Below are 20,672 nucleotides of genomic sequence, written 5' to 3' on the forward strand. Positions count from 1 at the left end.
CTCGCGAAAAATAAACTTGTGAAAATAAATAAGTGTTTCGGACTCAATTAAAATAAGTGGAACTTTTCAGTTCTGTGGAAAATAGACAATAAGAGACAAAATGTGATCGAGGAAAGTGCTCCTAGTGGACTTGAAAGTCGCCGTATTGAAGCAATAATTGGAGGAGAGAGAACTAAATTCTTCCGGAAAGAAATCAGTACTTCAGAAGAGACTATGGGATGACTTGATTGAACCAGGAGAAGATCCCGAAACATATTTATTCGAAGTTTCTGGGAATGATTTGAGTTCAATAATGAGCAAACTCGATGGACTTCAACAAAATTCGGTAAGCCTTGAAGAGAAGCTTCTGGAAAATGCGAAAAGTTTGGAAGATACATTTCTAGAAAATTCGAAAAGTTTGGAAGACAAGCTTCGTGAAAATTTGGTGAGTTTAAAAGATAAACTTCAACAAAATTCGAAGTGCCTGGAGGAAAATCTTCTGGAAAACTCGAAGAGTTTGGAAGACAAGCTTCTGGAAAATTCGAAAAGTTTGGAAGATAAATTTCTAGAAAATTCGAATAGCTAGAACTTCTTGAGAATGCAGAAGGCTTGAAGAAAGAGCTTTGTATAGTGTGGTGAGACTACTCGAAGAAAGGATAGAAACCATCAAGACAGAGATAGATAAAATCAAGAAGGAAATGAACATAGAAGTAGAGGAAATCAAAGGCGGAGTTCAGGCAGAAATCAGCGAGATAAAAACCAAATCGTTAATTCTGCCAACCCCACAGAAACGGTTACTGAAAAGTCAATTCCGGAACATATGTTGCCGTTCTCCAACGACAAGACACAAGTGTTTTGTAGACGGCGTCATCAACAACGAGCTTTGCACCATGCTGCTAGATACAGGTGCTACGAGAACCATTCTTGGGCCAACCTTCACCAAAACACCGGCAAGAATTGAACCGTCAAGCTGGAAGCTACGCATCGCAACAGGGGAGCCAGCCACTGTACTTGGAGAACTACCAATTGAATTGGTGTTGAGCAGCACTGAATTGAAGCATCATGCATTGGTGGCGGACATAGAGGACGATGCGATCATTGGAATGAACATAATGAATTCCAGAGGGTTCGAGCTGAATTTTGAAGACGGCGTCCTCTGGGCCTCTGGGCTCGATAGGTTGGATTGGAGAATTGTGAAAAGCATGTTGAAAACGATCTTCAGATCCAGTGGCATCAAGATTTTGGTGTGCCGTAACCATCTTTCACGACCGAGCAAGAAGACTGTGGAGTGTTACTTCCATCAAACTTCACAGTGCAGATATCTCAGCCAGCAAACGCATGACATCACCACGAAAGAAGCAGTATGACTCGCCGGGAAAATATTAGGCGAGAACAGAAACCACTATATAAATCTAGAACGATCGTTACCGATATATAAGCCCTGCTTTCCGTTCAGAGGTTGCAGTATGAATTCAGAAAGCGAATCGTGCCTTTAAACAAGGAATTCAAATGGTGAAGATAAATTAAGCGTTGAGTACTAAGTGTTGAATATACATCATTTTGTGTAGTAAAATATTGTTAGAAATAAATTTGTTCAAGACAGTAAATTCTTCAATTCGTTACAATAGGTTATCGACTAATTTATTAATGTCCTTTGACGTACCTTAATTACTCCAATCAGTTTCCTCTATATCTCTGTACAAAGATGGAAAGTTCGCTTTCCTAAAGTTATATGTGATGTTTGATTGGTTTAACTTCTTTTTGATGTGTATATCAGCTATTTTGATAGGATAGGATGGTGGTTATCTTCAGGTACAAAAAGCAAATTTTCATGGGTAACATAACAAGAAATAGGTGAAAAAACTAGATCTAACATTCTGTTCAGGTAATCAGTTATACAGTTTCATTGTTTATACTCAAGCATGTCAAAGTAGTTGAGGGTTATACGTGTTTTTGGATCATTAACAGGGATGTTCCGATGAACTTCGGAACATTAAAATCGCAAAAAAAAAAGAATTAGCCTCATATAAATAATCTAACTGTTCCAAGGCACCAAAAAACATTCAAATTTAACTAATCCAATCGTATCAGGTGTATACAAAGGTATCAAGGAGAATGTTTATGTTCCAAATGACATTTAAATATTTAGATATCAACCAAAGAAACTGTACATTAAATGTATTATTATACATTACTTCTGAATCTGTGAAGTCCCTTGAAGCAATTAATACACCTTCCCCTATTACCTCATTCATCATTTCCAGTTTGCGATCTTTTCGATGTACACAGTGAGCGCTTGTAAAGAGTTCACAATTTGAAACATTCTCACGCAGCCAGGTTTCAGTTAATACAATCAAATCAAACTGACAGCTGCGTAGAATGAGTCAATTTTACTGTTGAGACCCCTAACATTCTAATTATAACATAAGATGCTGCGTTGGTTTGGTTTACTATAACTGCTGGACGCATTTAGTTCAAAGCTTTAACTATTCTGGGGTTACCATTAACACTCTCAATTATATACTTCTGTAGACCCTTGACATTTTTTGCATTAATTTCCTCTTTCAGCTTCCTGTAATGTTCAATTTGTCTACGGGTGCGGTCCATTATATGGACTGTTTTGCAGTTTTTTTTTTCTTTTCTTATCAGATCAAGGACCTGCAGCACTGCAGCACTATTTTCACAGGATGATTTTTTTTTCATGAAATCCACCCAGTCTAATTGGTTTCAAATTCTGTTGTTGGAAGTTTGGAACAACTGTCTTCAGTACTTCACATACATCGAAAACATTTTTATCTAAACGAGTTTGAGGCTGATACGATTGATTTTGTTCTGGTAAACGAAATGTTATTGAATTCATCTTTCAATTCCTTCTTTAATTCCTTCATAATATCTTCAAATTCTATAATAGGCGAAGGTTCAGTAGTGGTTCTCAAAGTACCATTTTCAGCTTTTAGAGCTTTAATATCCGCTTGTAATGATAATATAAGACTCCTCAAATCATTAATCTGACTACCAATGCTCCTGCAGCCCGAACAAGACCATGTATAACCTTTATCCTGTTCACACAGGATCTTAATTTCCTCTACTGAGAGGTTTACACATACATGCCGGAAAAATCGCATGCAAACCGAACATTTCACCATTAGTTTCGATTTGTGAGATTTGTTACAACATGCGCAAATTATATTTGACGGCATTTAATTTGTTCTACTTCTTGCAAAAAAATATTCGGTGATGATAAGCACATTTACTATTTAATATGTTTTCAGATTTAACTGGCCTCTGGTAGGGTACGCCTCTGGTAGGGTATTACTTACCCAATTGTAATAACAGATGTGGCTAATTGCAAGCAATTTACGGCTTAGACCCAATACACTGAAGCAGTACTGAATCAGTACAGTACAGTTTCACAGAAGCAATACTCCTAAAACACCAGAATTGTAACACTCTTCTCGAGTGTTGCCTACCAACACGAATAAAAATGAAGTTTTTCCAACACTTCCGGTTATAAATCGATTACAACACCCTGTATATTCTTACATTTTTGAATACCTGTCATAATGATAATGTGAGTTTTTGCACTACACCCTATACCAAAAATGAACATTCATTTGTTTACTCAAAAAAACTAGGTAATCGGCCCTCGAGTGATTTCCCCATAAAATTTAAAAGTTTGATAGAGTACATAAATCAGCAGTAGGAGATTTGAGCCGGTTCTAAGCCTCCCCCTACAACTATGACGTCACGTGGGGTGAATGACCTAGACCCACTCATGTGACCTTGAGATTACAGCCGGTTCTGGACCTCCCCCCACCACTATGACGTATTATTTGCTTTTTTTTTGTTGTTTAGTAACATCAAGGCGATGTGACCTTGAAGTGTCTGGTGTCTGGGTCATTCAGAATTTATTTCATATGAGATTTTGTGTGTGTGACATAATGACGTAATTACATTTGTTTTGGTACAGGGTTGTTGTGTGTGTGTGTGTGTGTGTGTGTATGTGTGTGAGCATGTGTGTGTGAACGTGTGTATGTCGGCCCCTTCAATTCACATATGAAAAAATGGGTTGGTTATCAAGGTCATAAACAGATTGTCGAAAGCGGATACTTTAACTATCTGACCCTGAGCCTATGGGAGTGCTTATAATCCTCTCGAAGTTGACAGAAATGCTATTGTCAGGATCACGACGAGACCAAACATAGGACGATGTCAAAACCATTCAGTGGTTATGTGGTTGTTCAGCATATGTTTTTATTTCGAATAGGTCAATGTTGGCGTCATATAGGTATGAAGAAGACTATCTTTAGAGAAATGTCTTGGTATGAAGAAAGATCGATTTGGGCAAGTCTTTCAACAGTTTTTTGTAAAATATTTGATTAAAGTGAAAACCATCACCATTGAATCACTCATCATAATAAGCTCTTCTTTAGTTGAAAAAAATTTAATTCGACATGGTAAGAAAACATGTGGACTTTTTTTTTGAAACCGCAAATTATCGAAGCATGCTCATTACCAATAACTTTTTTTTTCTAGCTACTCGATATGCCAATTTTCATGCAATACGATAATGAATTCATTGAAGCTCTTTGCTGAGACGATCCACCAGTGACAGCTGCTCAAATTTCAATATCACAACAGCGCATGAGACGGCACGAGTAGTAAAGGAGCATCATGCACCTACTTCAAAATTGTGTTGGTATGTGGGAGAAGGCTGATCAAAATTTGCAAAGTCACACTCAGGGTCATGTAACGTCACGAGTAATGGATGGGGTGTGATTGGAACTATTCCAAACATACAACTTATGTTTTAATCGCTTCTCTACATCCCTCTTGATAATTTTAAGAAATATCATAATGGTATTGAAATAACTTTCAGAAAAGGGTGTTGTTGTACACGACCCTAGTAAATTATTGCATATTCGGATATGTGACGTCACGAGTAATTGTGGAGCGTGATACCGACTGTAAAATCGTGTTGGTGTGAGGGGACACTGTGTCTTTGCTCCGATTGAATGCGTCAACCGTCTGCACACGTCCTATAAAAGCACACACTCTCCACTGTCACTTTGATCTCGAGGGCAGAATATCAAGGTCGAACTGAATTTTCGAAGCAAAACTCAATTTCTGAGGTCACAGGACAGACTGCCAACGTGAAACTCAGTTTTCGAAGTCGCAACTCTAGGTCATGATGTCATCAACGTCACTTCAAGGTCGCATGCCGCTCAAAGTCGCGTGACGTCATTGAAAGTCATATTGCATCATAATATATGATACCCTTATATAGAAACTCACCATATAAAACAGGAAGGGGTTTGAGATAATGTATGGCAGTCGTCATGTGTCGAGGACAGAAGCGATAAGGTCGAGATCATATGGTGTGACATCATTCGAAGTCAAACATCAAGGTCATGTGTCGAGCAAGGTTGATTCTCAAAGTCAAACCTCTCAAGGCCATATTACATCGGATGTGAAATATAAAAAAATCTGGGGTCTACTTTCATGAAAAAATTTAAGTTCCTTTTTCATATCCAACAAAACTGCTTGTTTCCACATACCTGAACTGATACATTATTTTCTACGTGGGACGCCATCAGGAAGTAAACTGCACTAGAAGATCAACGTATATACATTTGTTATAAGCTGTTAGAACAGTTCAGAAACAGTTTATTATTCACAGGGTATTTCCGACGGTGCAGCTGCTGTTGTATTGGCCAGTGAAGCATCCATATCTAAACATAATCTGAAACCATTGGCTAGAATTGTGGCACACAGTACAGTAGGAGTTGATCCATCTATAATGGGCATCGGACCAGCACCAGCAATACAGAATATACTCAATGCTACAGGAAAAACTTTAGATGATATTGACCTGATTGAGGTGAGTTATATGTCTATGAAAATTTCAACGCTTTTTCGATATGTCTATATTGATTATGCTGGTAATTATAGCCCCTCCTAGGACATTTTGCAATGTCTCTTTCGATAATTTCAACTGAACTTCAAATTCAATAATCATGTCTAATTAAATAAGTGTCACAATAACTATATGTGAATATATATATATATATATATATATATATATATATATATATATATATATATATATATTCACACGTGTTTCTGGCTATTGGCCTGAGAGATATTGAGATAACCAACAGATGATAAATTTTACCTAAAGAAAAATGGCCCAATTATTTCGTTAAGTATCGTTAAGTATCCCACACCATACATTAGTTTTGAAGGAATACTGATCACCACATTCAACTGTGAAATTGGGATTTTCTTGGGCCCACCAATGGCAATTTTGATAACTTACCGTTCCCATTTGAAGAGAACGTTGTCCATAAAATTTTATACGGAAACTTTACATTTTCTCCTCTCTCTTTCCTTGAAACCAGAATGAAAACCCGAAACGGACATCAAAATCTCATTCTTTCAATGTGGCCTTACAAGCCAAAATTTATTCTTTAATGAAATTTCTCTAACACTTTCTCTCTTGTAATCGGTATTTTTTATAATATCGGTTATGCTCGTTTGCCCGTGTTCAATAACTTTTAAACAAATGTTAAGTTGGGCCTCCTCATCATATTTACTTGGAGTATGCTTTTTCTTAAATTGATTTGCTACGGATTCTGTTTCTCTGAATTTCGACATTATCCTTGACACAGTAGTATGTTGAACATGTTTTCCTGGATGCCGTTCATTAAAAATGTTAGCTACTTGCCGGTATGGTGTATTCTCACCACATATTGAAACTATTTCTATTCTTTCCTGAAGAGACAACATTATTGCATCAATAACTGTTAAAAACTTGACAAGTAAATCAACAACTCTAGTAATTTCATTATTACGTATTACAATTTTTGAGTTGTGTCTGCTTTTTCAAAATTGAAGGTACTGACGTTTGTTTAAGAAAATAGCCAAGTGATTGAAACTTTGCACCAGTCATGTTAAACTTTTTATAGCACATTTTTAATTTCTCTCTAAAAATGTCCGTATGAGTAAAAATTTATCAGAAAAGTTAAACTCCATGATGAGTTTGTTATGTATACATGAATTGATGACAATTAACCGAACTTGTTTTTTAAAATAAAGGGGATATGTGTCAAAAATAAGTAAAACGTTAACTTTATCCTAGTTGCATAAAATTTGGCATATGGATATAACATTGCCGTAGACACAACTTTTTCAAGTATCTTTTTGTTAAATTCGATCTAGAAATGCACTTTTTCGATTTGAAAAAATAAAGTTGAATTTGACAAACACTGAACGTAAGTGGGTTGCAGTTGGCCGCATCATTTTAAGTTAAATTCAAAGCACAAACAAGTGCCGAAGTTAAACTTCATTGAAACTATAAAAAAAAAGATTCCCATATGGTGCAAACCGCGGACACGTGTTTCTGGCTATTGGCCTCATGCGCGGTGCAGCCAAGTGTAAAGATGGGCAACACTTGTTTGCCGAAACCAGGAAACAACATAGACGCACAGAGTCAACAACATGAGCCAACTGCACATTTGTGGTTCCAGTTAGAAGACCTAGAATTCCCAGGCTACATCTAACATGACCAAGTAGGCAGCTATAGCTACCTGCGTGACATCTGGGTCCAGGATATAAATACAGAGAGACAACAAGTGTTGCCCATCATTACACTTGGCTGCACCGCGCTGATGAGACCAATAGCCAGAAACACGTGTCCGCGGTTTGCTCCCCTTTTTGGAGTGTTATGTCCACTATTTGTTACATTTTTTATTTGTATCATACACACTCGATAAAATTTCTCTCTGTATTTATATCCTGGACCCGGATGTCACGCATCTAAAATAAATATTCGAATAATTACCGTAACATTTTTCCGCTTCGTGGATCCCTTCTTAGATACGCACAAAAGAAGATTGCACGATAAAAGATCTGAAATTTTGAAACTTCGTTCATAATAATTTTTTATATTAAACAAAAAAATAAAAAACAATAATTTTGTAAAAAAAAATATCTTAATTCATCATTATTTTATCATTTTTATATCAGTAAAAGACATTTATAAACTAAAACAAATAATTTTTATCTCCATTTGTTTTGTAATTTTTTCTTAAACAAATAGACTATTTTGATATTTAAAATTTTTTTTTCACAACTTCCCAGAGAACTGAATTATGATAAATCAAAAATTCTCAATAATAGTATTTAATTGTTTATAATCGTTTTTTTATATATCTACTGTTTGAATGATCAATTAAGACATTTTTTTCTTTTCTAAAATCATAATTAACAGTTCTCTACAAAATAACAGAATAAAATTCATTAACAATCCCATAGTTCATCAACTCAACAATTTGTTATAAACAAATTCTCCTCTAAGCTTTATTTTTTTCTTGAAAGTTATAATAATTACAAGAACAACCACTAGCATAAAAATACCGAAAACAATTTTTTTCCATTATTTATTCAATTTTGAAAATACACTTGCTGCAAAAATTGCAGCAGCTGATCCATTTGTTGACTTTAATGCTCATATAACTTTTAAACTATTAGAGACACAACAATAAACATTCAGATCATTTTTGTAGATAATTTGATTATCTTTCAAATGTTTTCTTGAATATATTCTTTAGTTATTGGTAATTTGTTGTTTTAACCATTTGTTTATAAAAATTTTCTTCGATATTTTTATGCTCTTGGTTGTTTTTATAATTTTTATAACTCTCAAGAATTTGTTCATAACAAATTATTGAGTAAATAAACAATGAAATTGTTGTTATTATGATTTTAGAAAACAAAATATGTCTTAACTAATAATAAAAAAAACGATTAAAAATAATTAATATTCTTATCAAGATTTTTTTTTCATATCATAATAGACAGTTCTCTATAAAGTGGTATATATTTTTTTTGAAATATTGAAATATTCCATTTTTTTATAAAAAATTTATGAACAAATTCTTTTCTTCAGTTTATAAATGTCTTTTATCGACATAAGAACGATAAATTAATGATAAATAAAAATAAACTTCACAATATTATTCTGTATTTTCTTTTTTTGTATTAACATTTTCAGAACTTTTATCATGCCATCTTCTTTTGTATGTATCTAAGAAGGGCTCCACGAAGCAAAATAATCTCACGGTAATTATTTAGATATTTATTTTACTTTGAACGATAAAGGAAGTTTCAGAAAATTTTGTTGATTAACAATTATCTAAATCATTGAAAAATTAACTTCAATGAAAAATTCCAACAGGAATCAGTTCTCTATGGTGTTTAGATTATATCATACATTTTTTAAATTCTTCTATTTACTTTAAGTACCTCAAAAAAATTATTTTCAAGTTACGTACTCGCTTAGAGGCAGTTCGCGCAACCTAAAAATGGCGCGCGGAGAGCTATTTTCAGCGTTAAATTGAAATTATAAATAATAGAGATACCGTTTCGGTAGTCGGAACTTTTTTTCAGTAAATTTTTTTCTATTCAAAGATTTTTTTTCCAAATTCAAAAATACTTATAGTTTACCAACTATGAACAACAAAACTGAACACTGCTTTTCAGGGTCTTTAATTGTTTATACCTTTTAGAATTTTTTAGGAACTGATTTCATTTTTTTTTCACAATGATCTAGATAATATTCCGGATCGAATGAGCCTAACCACTTAATTTTACTAAACGTATGTCCATTCAATACGAATCTATAAACTTAAAGTCCAGACTGAATGATTGATTACAGTTGATACCAATGGTTGTGACATTGAAGAGACAACAAAATGATCTTGTATTCGAATGTGAAATTACTGATTTGACTCATTCTATTCCATTTGTTGTTTTTGTTTTGGCATCAAGCGACGTTCGAGAAAAATATGTAGTCATAGGCAGATTCGAATTCAAAACCTGCTGGCACACTATTGCTGTGCCGTTTCACCACTAGTATTAGGTAGCTGTAATTTTTGATAATATTTTACATCAGCTTGTGAATTTTTCACTTCAAAGAATGGTTGAGTCTTGAATAAGTGATCGAATATATTTTTACTGGTTCTATCGCTTTTGATGAAGGGCTAAATGAAAAATTCAGCTCAATTGAAATCTCCTTCGACTTTTACATTGATATTTTAAAATGTTTAATTTCATCCACAAAACTGTTTCTCAATTAATAAAATAAGCCTAATGCCTCTGAAATTATAACAAAAATTTTGTTGTCGTTTTTATGTGTTTTTCATTGACTACTATAGTAGTAGGGTGTGTACTACTATAGTAGTCAATGAGTAGGGTGTGTTACTAACTCTCTGAGCCACACCTGGGAGCATCATGGCTATTTGTAGTTCCGCCAGCCATGTTACGTAGGAGAATCAATCCTCCTTCATTAGATAAATAATAAATGGAAGGAGAATCTGAAAGCAATTATTCATTTAATAAAGAATAACGAAGTTTGACTTCGTGATAATGAGCTGTTGAAAGCATGGTTCGAAATATCTGTCTATATACCGGGTACCAACGAAATCATATATAACACATGTGGCCATTTCTATCGAATTTAGCATGACGTCACATACAGAAATATTGTCAAACTCGATGTAGGATGCTAACGTCGAAGTTTGCTTGGTTTTTAAATAAAAGTTTAAAAATTGAAGTTTTTGATTCACCCACGTACTTTTTATCAATTTTGTTTAAACGCCATTGTTTACATCATTTATCTCGAAAATCTAAATAGAAATGTGTATTTTTTGAACTTCGACTTCGAAATGACTCTCTTATACTACAAAAAGGTGTCACAGATAGTAATCTGTTTATTTTTATCTGCCAGTGGAAAAGTGAAGGTATCAAAGCTCTCATTATGGGATAATAATTTCATAAAAATGACACTTTTCACCGGTACAGATAAATGGACAGCACAATATCATTTTTTGTAGTAAAAGAGGTACACTTCGATGTTCAGAAAATACCACTTCCTATTTAGATTTTTTATATCGTTGAAGTGAAAATTGGCATATAATAAGTTGTTTAACGTCATAATACCGCCATATTCAAATAGAAATGGTCACATGTGTTATTATCGTTTAAAAGAGAATTTTATTTCTGATCAAATGGTTGAAAAAAATATACAGAGTTCTATTGGAAATTCTTGACTTGGTTTCATTTCCGGTTGACCTAGTGAAGATCTTCACGAGTTTTATTATAAAAAATATCAGCTTCGAAGAACTCCGAATTTCAAATTTCTTACCACATAAACAATTGAATGGCACCGTGTACAATGATTTCGTTGTCACCCGGTATAGCAACTTCACAAAAGGAATCGACATGCCTACTTTCTATTTATAGTCTAGTTAGTTCACATGTACCATTTTTTTGAAAATATGAAATTTTTTATATAATCTCCGAAAGTCACGATCAGGAAAATTAAAAGTTGTGCATTGGAAAGACTTGGAATTTTTTTTATAAACAACAATAAAAATGAATAATAGAGCTAGAACTGAAATGAAGAGCTGAAATAGCTGATGAATTAATAATAAATGAAACACTTGAAGCGTTATTGTCTTATCTGTAATATTTTGAAGAGTTATTATGATTTTATATACAAAAGAGAGGATGAAAAAGACAAATTTCAAAACAAATTATATTAAAAGCTATATAATAATTAGAAAAAACAATTTAAACAATAAAACATATATGTTTACTTCCATTGCGCAAATGAGTATAAAAAAAATGAAAAAACTAATTTATTTATAACAAATTGTTTTTCAAATAAACAATAAAAAAACTATTTTTTTTATTTCGTAGATTTGAAAAAATGGTTCCTTAATTTTAATATATGGTCGCAAAAAACGATTGTTGATAAATGAACGCATTTTTTAGCAACAAATAAAATTTTTCTCTAAAAATCATAATTTGAATCAATGAATATATAACGAAAAATATTTTTAAATTCACCCATGTAAATGTTTATAACAATTTTTCAAACAATAACTGTAGAAAATTCAAAAAAAATTAAGTAGCTTTCAACCATTTGTAATTTTTGCAACGGCGCGCGGCGATCTATTCATTAGCCTATTGAGAATAACTTCACGAAGTGAAAACAATTCTAAGGTTTTCGTTTGTTACTTAACAGGGTTTTTATGTTAACTTTCAGTTCATAAAAAATTATATATATAAATATATATATATATATATATATATATATATATATATATATATATATATATATATATTTCAATAATAAATTCTACAAAAAGGATTTCAAGCTTTATATCTTCTATTAATTATCTGCGAGCGCTTTCGATAGTTGGTAGTACTGTCATCATCTGGTACTCCTCAAACTCAGTTTGAGCTCAGTATACAGCTGTTTCAGCCTATTGGGCATCGTCAGTAGACAGCTGTCTACCGGTGGCTCTTAAATTGAAATCAATATGGGAGAGTCCTTATCTATTTATTTTTTGATTTTCATCGAATTATTTTCCAGCAGTTTGACTGCATTAACCTTTCTAGATTTCATATATATATATATATATATATATATATATATATATATATATATATATATATATATACAGTGTGACCCATTTTTGATGGAAACACTCCCCTAAAATTTGAAGTTGTGAACCGATTTCAATAATTTTTTTTTTGAAATATCAAGTACTAAAAGGTCTACCTTGGGACAAAATTTGAAATGTTTATTAAAGTTTTAGGGCATATTACGATATTTTTTCTTAGTCGAAAATCGGGATTTTTTGTTAGCGATTTTTTTTATTGAGAAAATCACTACGCCACTGGATTCAGAGTCCTCTAACAGGTGTGACCAAAATTTCATAAAAAAATATTCTTTATTAACAAAGTTATGACAATTCAAAAATTCGAAAACTCACACAGCTAACAATCACAAAACACACCCTATATCAACAGATATAGCCATGAGAATATTTTTTTATGATTCCAACAATGAAGTGCCGCCAGATGAAAAAAAAAACAAATAGCGTAAATATTTTTAATGAAAATAACGGAATTACATTCAAGTTTTCACGCAAATTAACTAAAACTAAGACCTAATATTTCAATTTAAATCTTAGTTGCCATGGAAATGATATTACAGTTTGACACTTGTGAAAGATTTAAGTGTTCTATTGTCAACAATATTCACCTTACAGTTCTTCGAATTATTTTGTGTCACGGCTGCAAGACTGAGCGTAAGAGAGCTTTCGGGAGATGACGTTAGAAGTGCTAAAGAGGTTTGTAGAGTATTTAATGAGAGACATCCAGATCGTCCTCGTATTAGCTGCGGTACAGTAAATAAAATAAATAAAATATTCAATGAAACTGGTGCAGTATCGAAAATGATGTTAAAAAGTAATCCTGTACAAAGACGAAACAGGAATGATCAAATCATTTTAGATTATTTTTAGAATATTCCACGAGAAACTATTCGGAGATGTCTCAAGGCGAAGAATATTAAACCTTTCAAGCCAAAGTTTTTACACGCACTTCAAGAAGGCGACGAAGCAAGACGCCTGGAATATTGTTTATGGGCCCAAGAGGAATATTTAAACAATAGAAATTCCCTAAAAAATATTTTATATACCGACGAAGTCACTTTCACTACAAATGGAGTAGTGTCATCACAGAATTGTCGCTATTGGGCAGCGGATAATCCTAACTGGGTAATAAACTGTAAAAGACAGTATTCACAAAAAATCAACGTCTGGTGTGGGATATTGAACGAACGAATTATTGGTCCTTTCTTTTCTGAGGAAAACATGAATGCGCAGAGGTCTCTATAAATTTTAAACACAGAGTTTTGGGATGTTATTCACGAGTTGCCAATCAATGAACGATTAAATTCAATTGTCCAGTTAGATGGGTGTTCAGTTCATTATGCTAGAGCTGTGAGGCAATGGCTTAACGAACATTTTCCAAACCGATGGATAGGCCGTAGTAGTCCGTTTATTGAGTGGCCACCCAGATCTCCAGACCTCACAGTTTTGGACTTTTTTCTCTGGGGACTTCTCACACAAAAGGTTTACAAAAACCGCTCATGAGATAGAAATGAACTTTGTGCAAGAATTCGACAGGTATGTGCAGATATTAGCCCTCAAGAACAAAGGAACGTAATCAGAAACATTCGTAAGCGCTACGACACATGTATCGAAATACGTGGTGGATTAGTAGAGGCTACTAGAATATGAGTTAGAATTATTTGTTGCACTGAATCGAAACATTTCAATAATTAGTTATTAGTTACGTTTATTAAAATGTTTTGCTTCATTGTTAGTTGAATTGTGTGAATGTAATTTCGTTATTTTCATTAAAAATATATATTTACGCTATTTGTTTCTTTTTCATCTGGCGGCACTTTATTGTTGAAATCATAAAAAAAAATTATATATTGTGACTGTTAGCTGTGCGAGTTTTCGAATTTTTGAGTTGTCATAACTTTGTTAATAATGAATATTTTTTCATGACATTATGCACGAAGCCACCAGCAGAAGCCAACCGCACATTCGTGATTTCAGTTGATAGATCTTGTCTTTACAAGAAAACTATCATTATTTAGTGTGTATTTGTATCCCCGGTAGTTTTGGGGACATTATGGTCACACATATTTAGATGCACTCTGAATCCAGTGGCGTAGTGATATTTTCAATAAAAAAATCGCTAATAAAAAATCCCGATTTTCGGCTAAGAAAAAATATCGTAGTATGCCTTGAAACTTTAATAAACATTTTAAATTTTGTCCCAAGGTAGACCTTTCAGTACTCGACATTTAAAAAAAAAATATTAAAATCGATTTACAACGTCAAATTTTATGGGGGGTGTTTCCATTAAAAATGGAATATATATTTATATATATATATATATATATATATATATATATATATATATATATATGATGAGCTGTTTTCTCGGGTTTCGCTCCGTGTTCTGTGTATTTTCTCCCCATAAGGATTATTTTCACAACGTTTCGGCAAAGTCTCATTTGCCATCTTCTGGTGATGTCTGGTTTTTTCAACTAGACTGATTACTTCGAACTCTGTGTCTCAATTTATAGGGATGGATGTTTCCCTTTACCTGCGTTGCTGCCACTACCTGTGTTTGTTCGACTACCTGTTTTGGTCTTATTACCTGAGCTGCCTCTCCTGTCTCTGTTATTGTACCTGTATTGTCATGTACCGAGTTTTGCCTCTGAAGTTGAGTGGTCTGATTGCTTGTGCGAAGTGATAAAACGGATCTCCATGTTGATGGTAATCTTTGCGCATCATCCCTCTTGTTCATATTATTAGGTCGTTTTTCAATTTCGATTGCCTCTCTGATTGTTCGTGAGTAAAAGTTTTCGTTGCTTGCTAGCATTTTTGTGTTGTCGAAATTGATGTTATGTCCTGTTTGAAGTACGTGTTGGAAGAGAGAAGACGAATTCTTCACCGACATAACATATCAACTTCGTTCGTACCAGAACGAACAATAAGGTCCATGCTTCGTAATCCCAAGGATCAGATACCACTGGAATCACAAGGAGTGTATGAAGTACCATGCCATGATTGTGACAGGACTTACATCGGCCAGACCAACAGACGAATCAACATTCGCAAAGATGAACACAAACTAGCAGTGAAGGGAAAAGTCACCACGTCATCATACTTTATCCGTGAGAATCTTCGAGTTAACATATATATATATATATATATATATATATATATATATATATATATATATATATATATATATATATAAACTCAAGTTAATAATCGGACATAGCACTCAAGAAAATGGCAAAACATAGACACGTGTTTCGGGCTTTTGGCCCATCAGCAGTATGATTCAGCCAAGTGTAATGATGAGCAACACTTGGTTACCAAAAGATAGAAATACAAATGCACGAAGCCACCAGCAGAAGCCAACCGCACATTCGTGATTTCAGTTGATAGATCTTGTCTTTACAAGAAAACTATCATTATTTAGTGTGTATTTGTATCCCCGGTAGTTTTGGGGACACCATATCCTTTTTTTTTGTATACATCATTTCAGTAACTGATATATAGTCGATGTATACAAAAATTTTTCCGAAATCGTTTTCCAGTTAATATGTATACATTCTTCTATGTACTGGCATTTTTGAGGACACTTGAGAAGTTTCATTTTCTGCACATATATAGGGATTAATCATTTGAACTTGAAGTAAATACCGTCTCTTTGATGCAGGTGTTTTTGCCTATTATAAAAATGAGCTTTCTTCAATTAATTCACTTTTTTTTTATTTTGACGTACCAATCACTTCCACGAATGCACTCGTAAGGTAGAATATCTTATTTCATACGTACATATTCCCGAAAAATAATTTTTGGGGATGCATTATCCCTTATTTTAACTGTGGAGACTACCCTTCGTTATTAACGAATGTCGAAGATTATATATAGTTTTTCATTTTATATTTTCAATTTATTTAAAATTTCTTGAATTCAAACCAGTTTTGTTATTATTAAGACGGAGCTCAGACCAGATAGTAGTTTCAACTGAATTCATCATGAAGTGGTTTTTATTATGAAAATCCATGACTATGTTGAGAAACCATTGCACTATTTTCTAGTATTTTGCAAGAAATTCCTGAACTATTGATTAAATGAGAAAATGCATTAACCTATAGAAAAGGTCCTTATATTCGAACATATTTGGAAAAAACTCAACATTTTCGGAATTTATCCCTCAGTTCCAGTTTGTGAGAAACGTTTTAGTTTTATTTATAGTACTCGTTACTGTCATGAATTCTTGTTGAGTTATTTTTGATATCTAAGCTGGCAGTTGATGGAAAAATGTATTGGATATACGGCAGAGAATAATAAATATTTGTAAAAATATCGAAGTTCAAAATAGTTCGGCGTGAGATATCGGATAGGCTGTTCTTATGTCAAGAAGTTCGAAGCAACCATTTCGAACTGATTTGAACTGAAATCGGCCTACTTCCTCAAATTATAAAGTTAAACGTCGATGTATTCAGGTAAATATTTAATATTCGACCATTTTGGAGTAGGTGAAGATATTGACTTTATATTCTAGAGTTGTGAGGTATTCGTTCAAAAAAAGTGTGTCACAAGACCCCCTTTCCATTTAATATTTTCATAGATTCAAGATGGCACCATCTTGAAATTTTCATCTGTCAATTCTACTTCAAAATATAGTATTCATGCAACAATTTCATTTTCCCAAGTTTCGATTTTTTGAGTTGACCCGTTCAAAAAATAAAGGTGGGAAAGAAAAGTACTGTATATTGCTTTTCCGAAAATGGTTTCTCAAAATATGTATTATGAAATTTGTAATAGTTGAACCCGTTCAATGAAAATAAATAAATATATGTTGCTCTCGATATCTTTAATATTCTATAAATATATATCATATATGTATAATGAATATTAATTCCCATAATATTGTATTGATTGAGAAAATTATAAAATTTTTGTAAGAACCATGAGATTTTTAATTTATAATACAATTTTTTAGTATCGCCAATAGTTTCTCAAAAATGTATTCTCGGCTCACTTCTGCGAGATCAATATTTTGTATAAAGGGTACAGCGAACCATGAGATTTTTAATTTATAATACAATTTTTTAGTATCGCCAATAGTTTCTCAAAAATGTATTCTCGGCTCACTTCTGCGAGATCAATATTTTGTATAAAGGGTACAGCTTGTATAATGTTGAAAAGTTCCCCCAACGATACCGCTGTTCTATCATTCATGATGTGGTACCTTTAGCGGGTCAAAGACACGGCAAAGGGGAGCTGTCATAAAAGTGATCTTGGCACCTCTCTCGCTCTTTGGTCTCAACCATGAGTGTAACTGGACGGATTGTAGGAATATTGAAATAAATACCAATATTTATTGTTGATACTAGTTTATTAATACCTAAACCACATCAATAACAAAACAACCGCAACCAAAAGTGATTGATAATAATTGTTAACACAAAAGAGTCCATCGTACCCCAACTAGTATTATTCACCTTATTTGAAATAAAATCTTATCTCAGAAGTTTGTTTAGTTGATTAAATTGTTCCTAAAAGAATATTGATAGTGGAATATACTTCAAGAAAAGAATATACTTGAACTTCTAACGCAATGGTTACGTTGTGATAATCTTTGACCTTTTTACGCCATTTCTTTGATACTCAATTCTTAAAATTGAAAAAATTAAAAGCTTGGAGTGAATTATTGTATGCGGGTCATCTACTTGTTTTTGAGAGATTTCGCTGTGCAGCACAATATTTGAAACAGAAGGAGTTTCGCATGCCTTCTACAAATGGTAGCAGAAAACAAAAATATAAATACATTCGAGTCAAATCCTGTTTTTCTAAGTGAAATTAATTATCAAGGTATTAATAGCTTGACACCACGTGATAGGTCGAATATACAAGGACGCTGAAGCTGAAAGGAGCCAAAGAAAAAGAAATTAGAAAAAATTGTCCAGGGAAATTCTAAGATTTTCCAAGAAACAAAATACAAATTGAGAATTACATCAAACTATATCTATGCTACACTCATTACAGACCTATAGCATAATAAAGTGTTGTTGCAAAAAGCAAATGTGGAATTTATTATGGAATTATTCTAGAAGTAAGAATGTTATTGAAATATTTCATTGTAAATCAGGAAAGGGTACTCAAAATAAATCGTGAAAAAAAGTTTTGACTATTAAGAAAACTGGAAATTCTAAGTTAAACATTTCAGAACAGAAATGGGTGAATGCAATATTTTCTCACAATTACATAAAGAGGTAAAGAAAGCTGAAAGCATATTTCGATGGCCTAGAATAATATCCACGTAACTCACAAAAGGCAAACTTTACAGGAGAAGCAAATAACGTACCAGTTATTCAAAAGTAATAATACTTACTCAGTAATTGGTACCTAAATTTGTTATATTTTATAACTGTTATGCCTAATACCATCAAATGTTGAAAAGTTGAAATTTTGACTTTTGATTATGACTTACAAGGTTTTCTAAGTTGTAGGCAGACTGAGTTGCGAGGTATTCCACCTCAATTTTTAGTTACGAGTATTTATCACTCATAACCTTGATAGAGATAAGAGGTTTTCTTCATAAAAACACGTCTTGTAAAGGTACTCACAATCATTGTAATGTTCAGAAAAATCTACATTTCGTTATTATACTAAATTACAATGAATATGAGTTAATAAACTGAATATCATCGACAAATTATTCAAGTAAAGATGCTAAGGATGGTGAGGTAAGTTGTCATAAAATGCATGAATGTCTTTTGGTATCACTTGTTTGAGCTCTTGTAGGTGGCGAAACTTGATGCCGTCAATCGGAAGAGGAGCATCGTACAACTGATCCAGCTCTACAATTCTAGTAGATACCTTTTTGATTCTCCTAGGGAGGTCAAAAAACTGATCTTTGGGACTGAGTTTTACTTGGATTTTGCCTTCGGGCGTGTACTGAATACACTCGGGCTCTACGGGCTCTCCCTTCTTATTTGCACCTGGTCGAATTGATGTAATGAGGTTGACGTTATTGAACCTCTTAAAAAAAGATAAATCCAGCTGGAATACTTTGTATGGTTGAGTATTCAATCTAGCTGTTCTTATTATTTCAACATAACCTGCTGGGGAATATATTTCTCTGTTCTTCATTCTTTTTTCAATGTTGCTATGGATGCTATCGCATTCCATTTGGGTATGACCCTTTTCTAAGTATTTTTGAGTTACTTTAATCCCGGATTCATGAGATATCAATAGCAAGGCAGTTGCCATAATGGCATTTCTATTTTGGTTGTTACAGCCATCACTGTAAATGATTACGTGTTTAATCCCATCTGAATTGATTTCTGTTGAAATGAAATGAGTGAGTATGATTGCAAATTCGTCAGCGTTTACACCACCCTCGATTTCATCCCAAAGATAACAGTAACCTTGCCCTGTCTTCAGGTTGTACAGAGTGAAGTTGTGCAATTTTAGTTTTTTTCTGTAGTAGAGTGCAGAAGCTTTGAGATAAGGGCATAACAATACTGCTTGAACATCCATCGTGTAAACTGCAGTGTCTTGACCGCTTTCTTCCTTGTCTTTAAATTTTTTTTCTCTTGCTTCATTTTTTCTTCTTATATGAATATTGTATTCTTCTTCGGAAATATTATCTTGTCTATAAGCACAACACAAATCACATTGGTCTTTCTTAGGAGAGAAAAGTCCTAAATTCATCGCCTCAAAAACTTCATGGAATGTAAAAGAGGATGCAACTAATTTTTCCTTTCTCTGTGATATACATATACAATATGATCTGTACTCTCGGAATAACTGTGCTTTAGATTGCCAAAACGGTTCTAGATACAGTTTTGTGGTATCCTTACGACAAAAATGTGATTCTAATTTCGGGAGGAGTTCCAGATATTGATTTATAAGTTTCCTGACAGCAGCGTTATGCTCTTGCTGTCTTGTTTTTGTAGTATTATCAGTTTCACTACTGTTTTCATCAGTTCTTCGCAGATCACTCCCATTTTGCTCGTCGAGTTGGTTTTTCAACACCCAATTTCGAACCGTCCATTCACCCAGGCTAATAGAGTTTAAGAACATTTTTTTGCATACTCGAATTCTATTTCCGTTTTCTTTCAGGTGATATTGTAACGGATTACTTCTCTTCAAGTTGGTGCTGGGTACTGTTCTCTAATGGACTTGGGTCCTAACAACAAGATTGGTTACTTCAATCTTTCTTTG

At 33.3% G+C, this 20,672-nt stretch overlaps 1 protein-coding gene across 5 annotated transcripts in view; it reads left to right on the plus strand.

The window, feature by feature from the left end:
* Positions 1–20,672, plus strand: part of LOC111504795 (3-ketoacyl-CoA thiolase, mitochondrial) — a 230,351-nt gene that overhangs the window by 120,316 nt on the left and 89,363 nt on the right. For 4 of the 5 annotated variants that reach the window (XM_074186077.1, XM_074186076.1, XM_074186078.1 and 1 more), the window contains one exon: positions 5,660–5,860. The exons of the other annotated variant lie outside the window; for it this stretch is intronic. In XM_074186077.1, the coding sequence (XP_074042178.1) occupies positions 5,660–5,860 (201 nt within the window). The remainder of the gene's footprint in view (positions 1–5,659; positions 5,861–20,672) is intronic. 5 annotated transcript variants of the gene reach the window in all.

This window comes from Leptinotarsa decemlineata, unplaced genomic scaffold (genome assembly GCF_025532065.1).
Source record: "Leptinotarsa decemlineata unplaced genomic scaffold, Ldec_3_MD MMD2_tig00078422_RagTag_RagTag, whole genome shotgun sequence".
Lineage (NCBI taxonomy): Eukaryota > Metazoa > Arthropoda > Insecta > Coleoptera > Chrysomelidae > Leptinotarsa > Leptinotarsa decemlineata.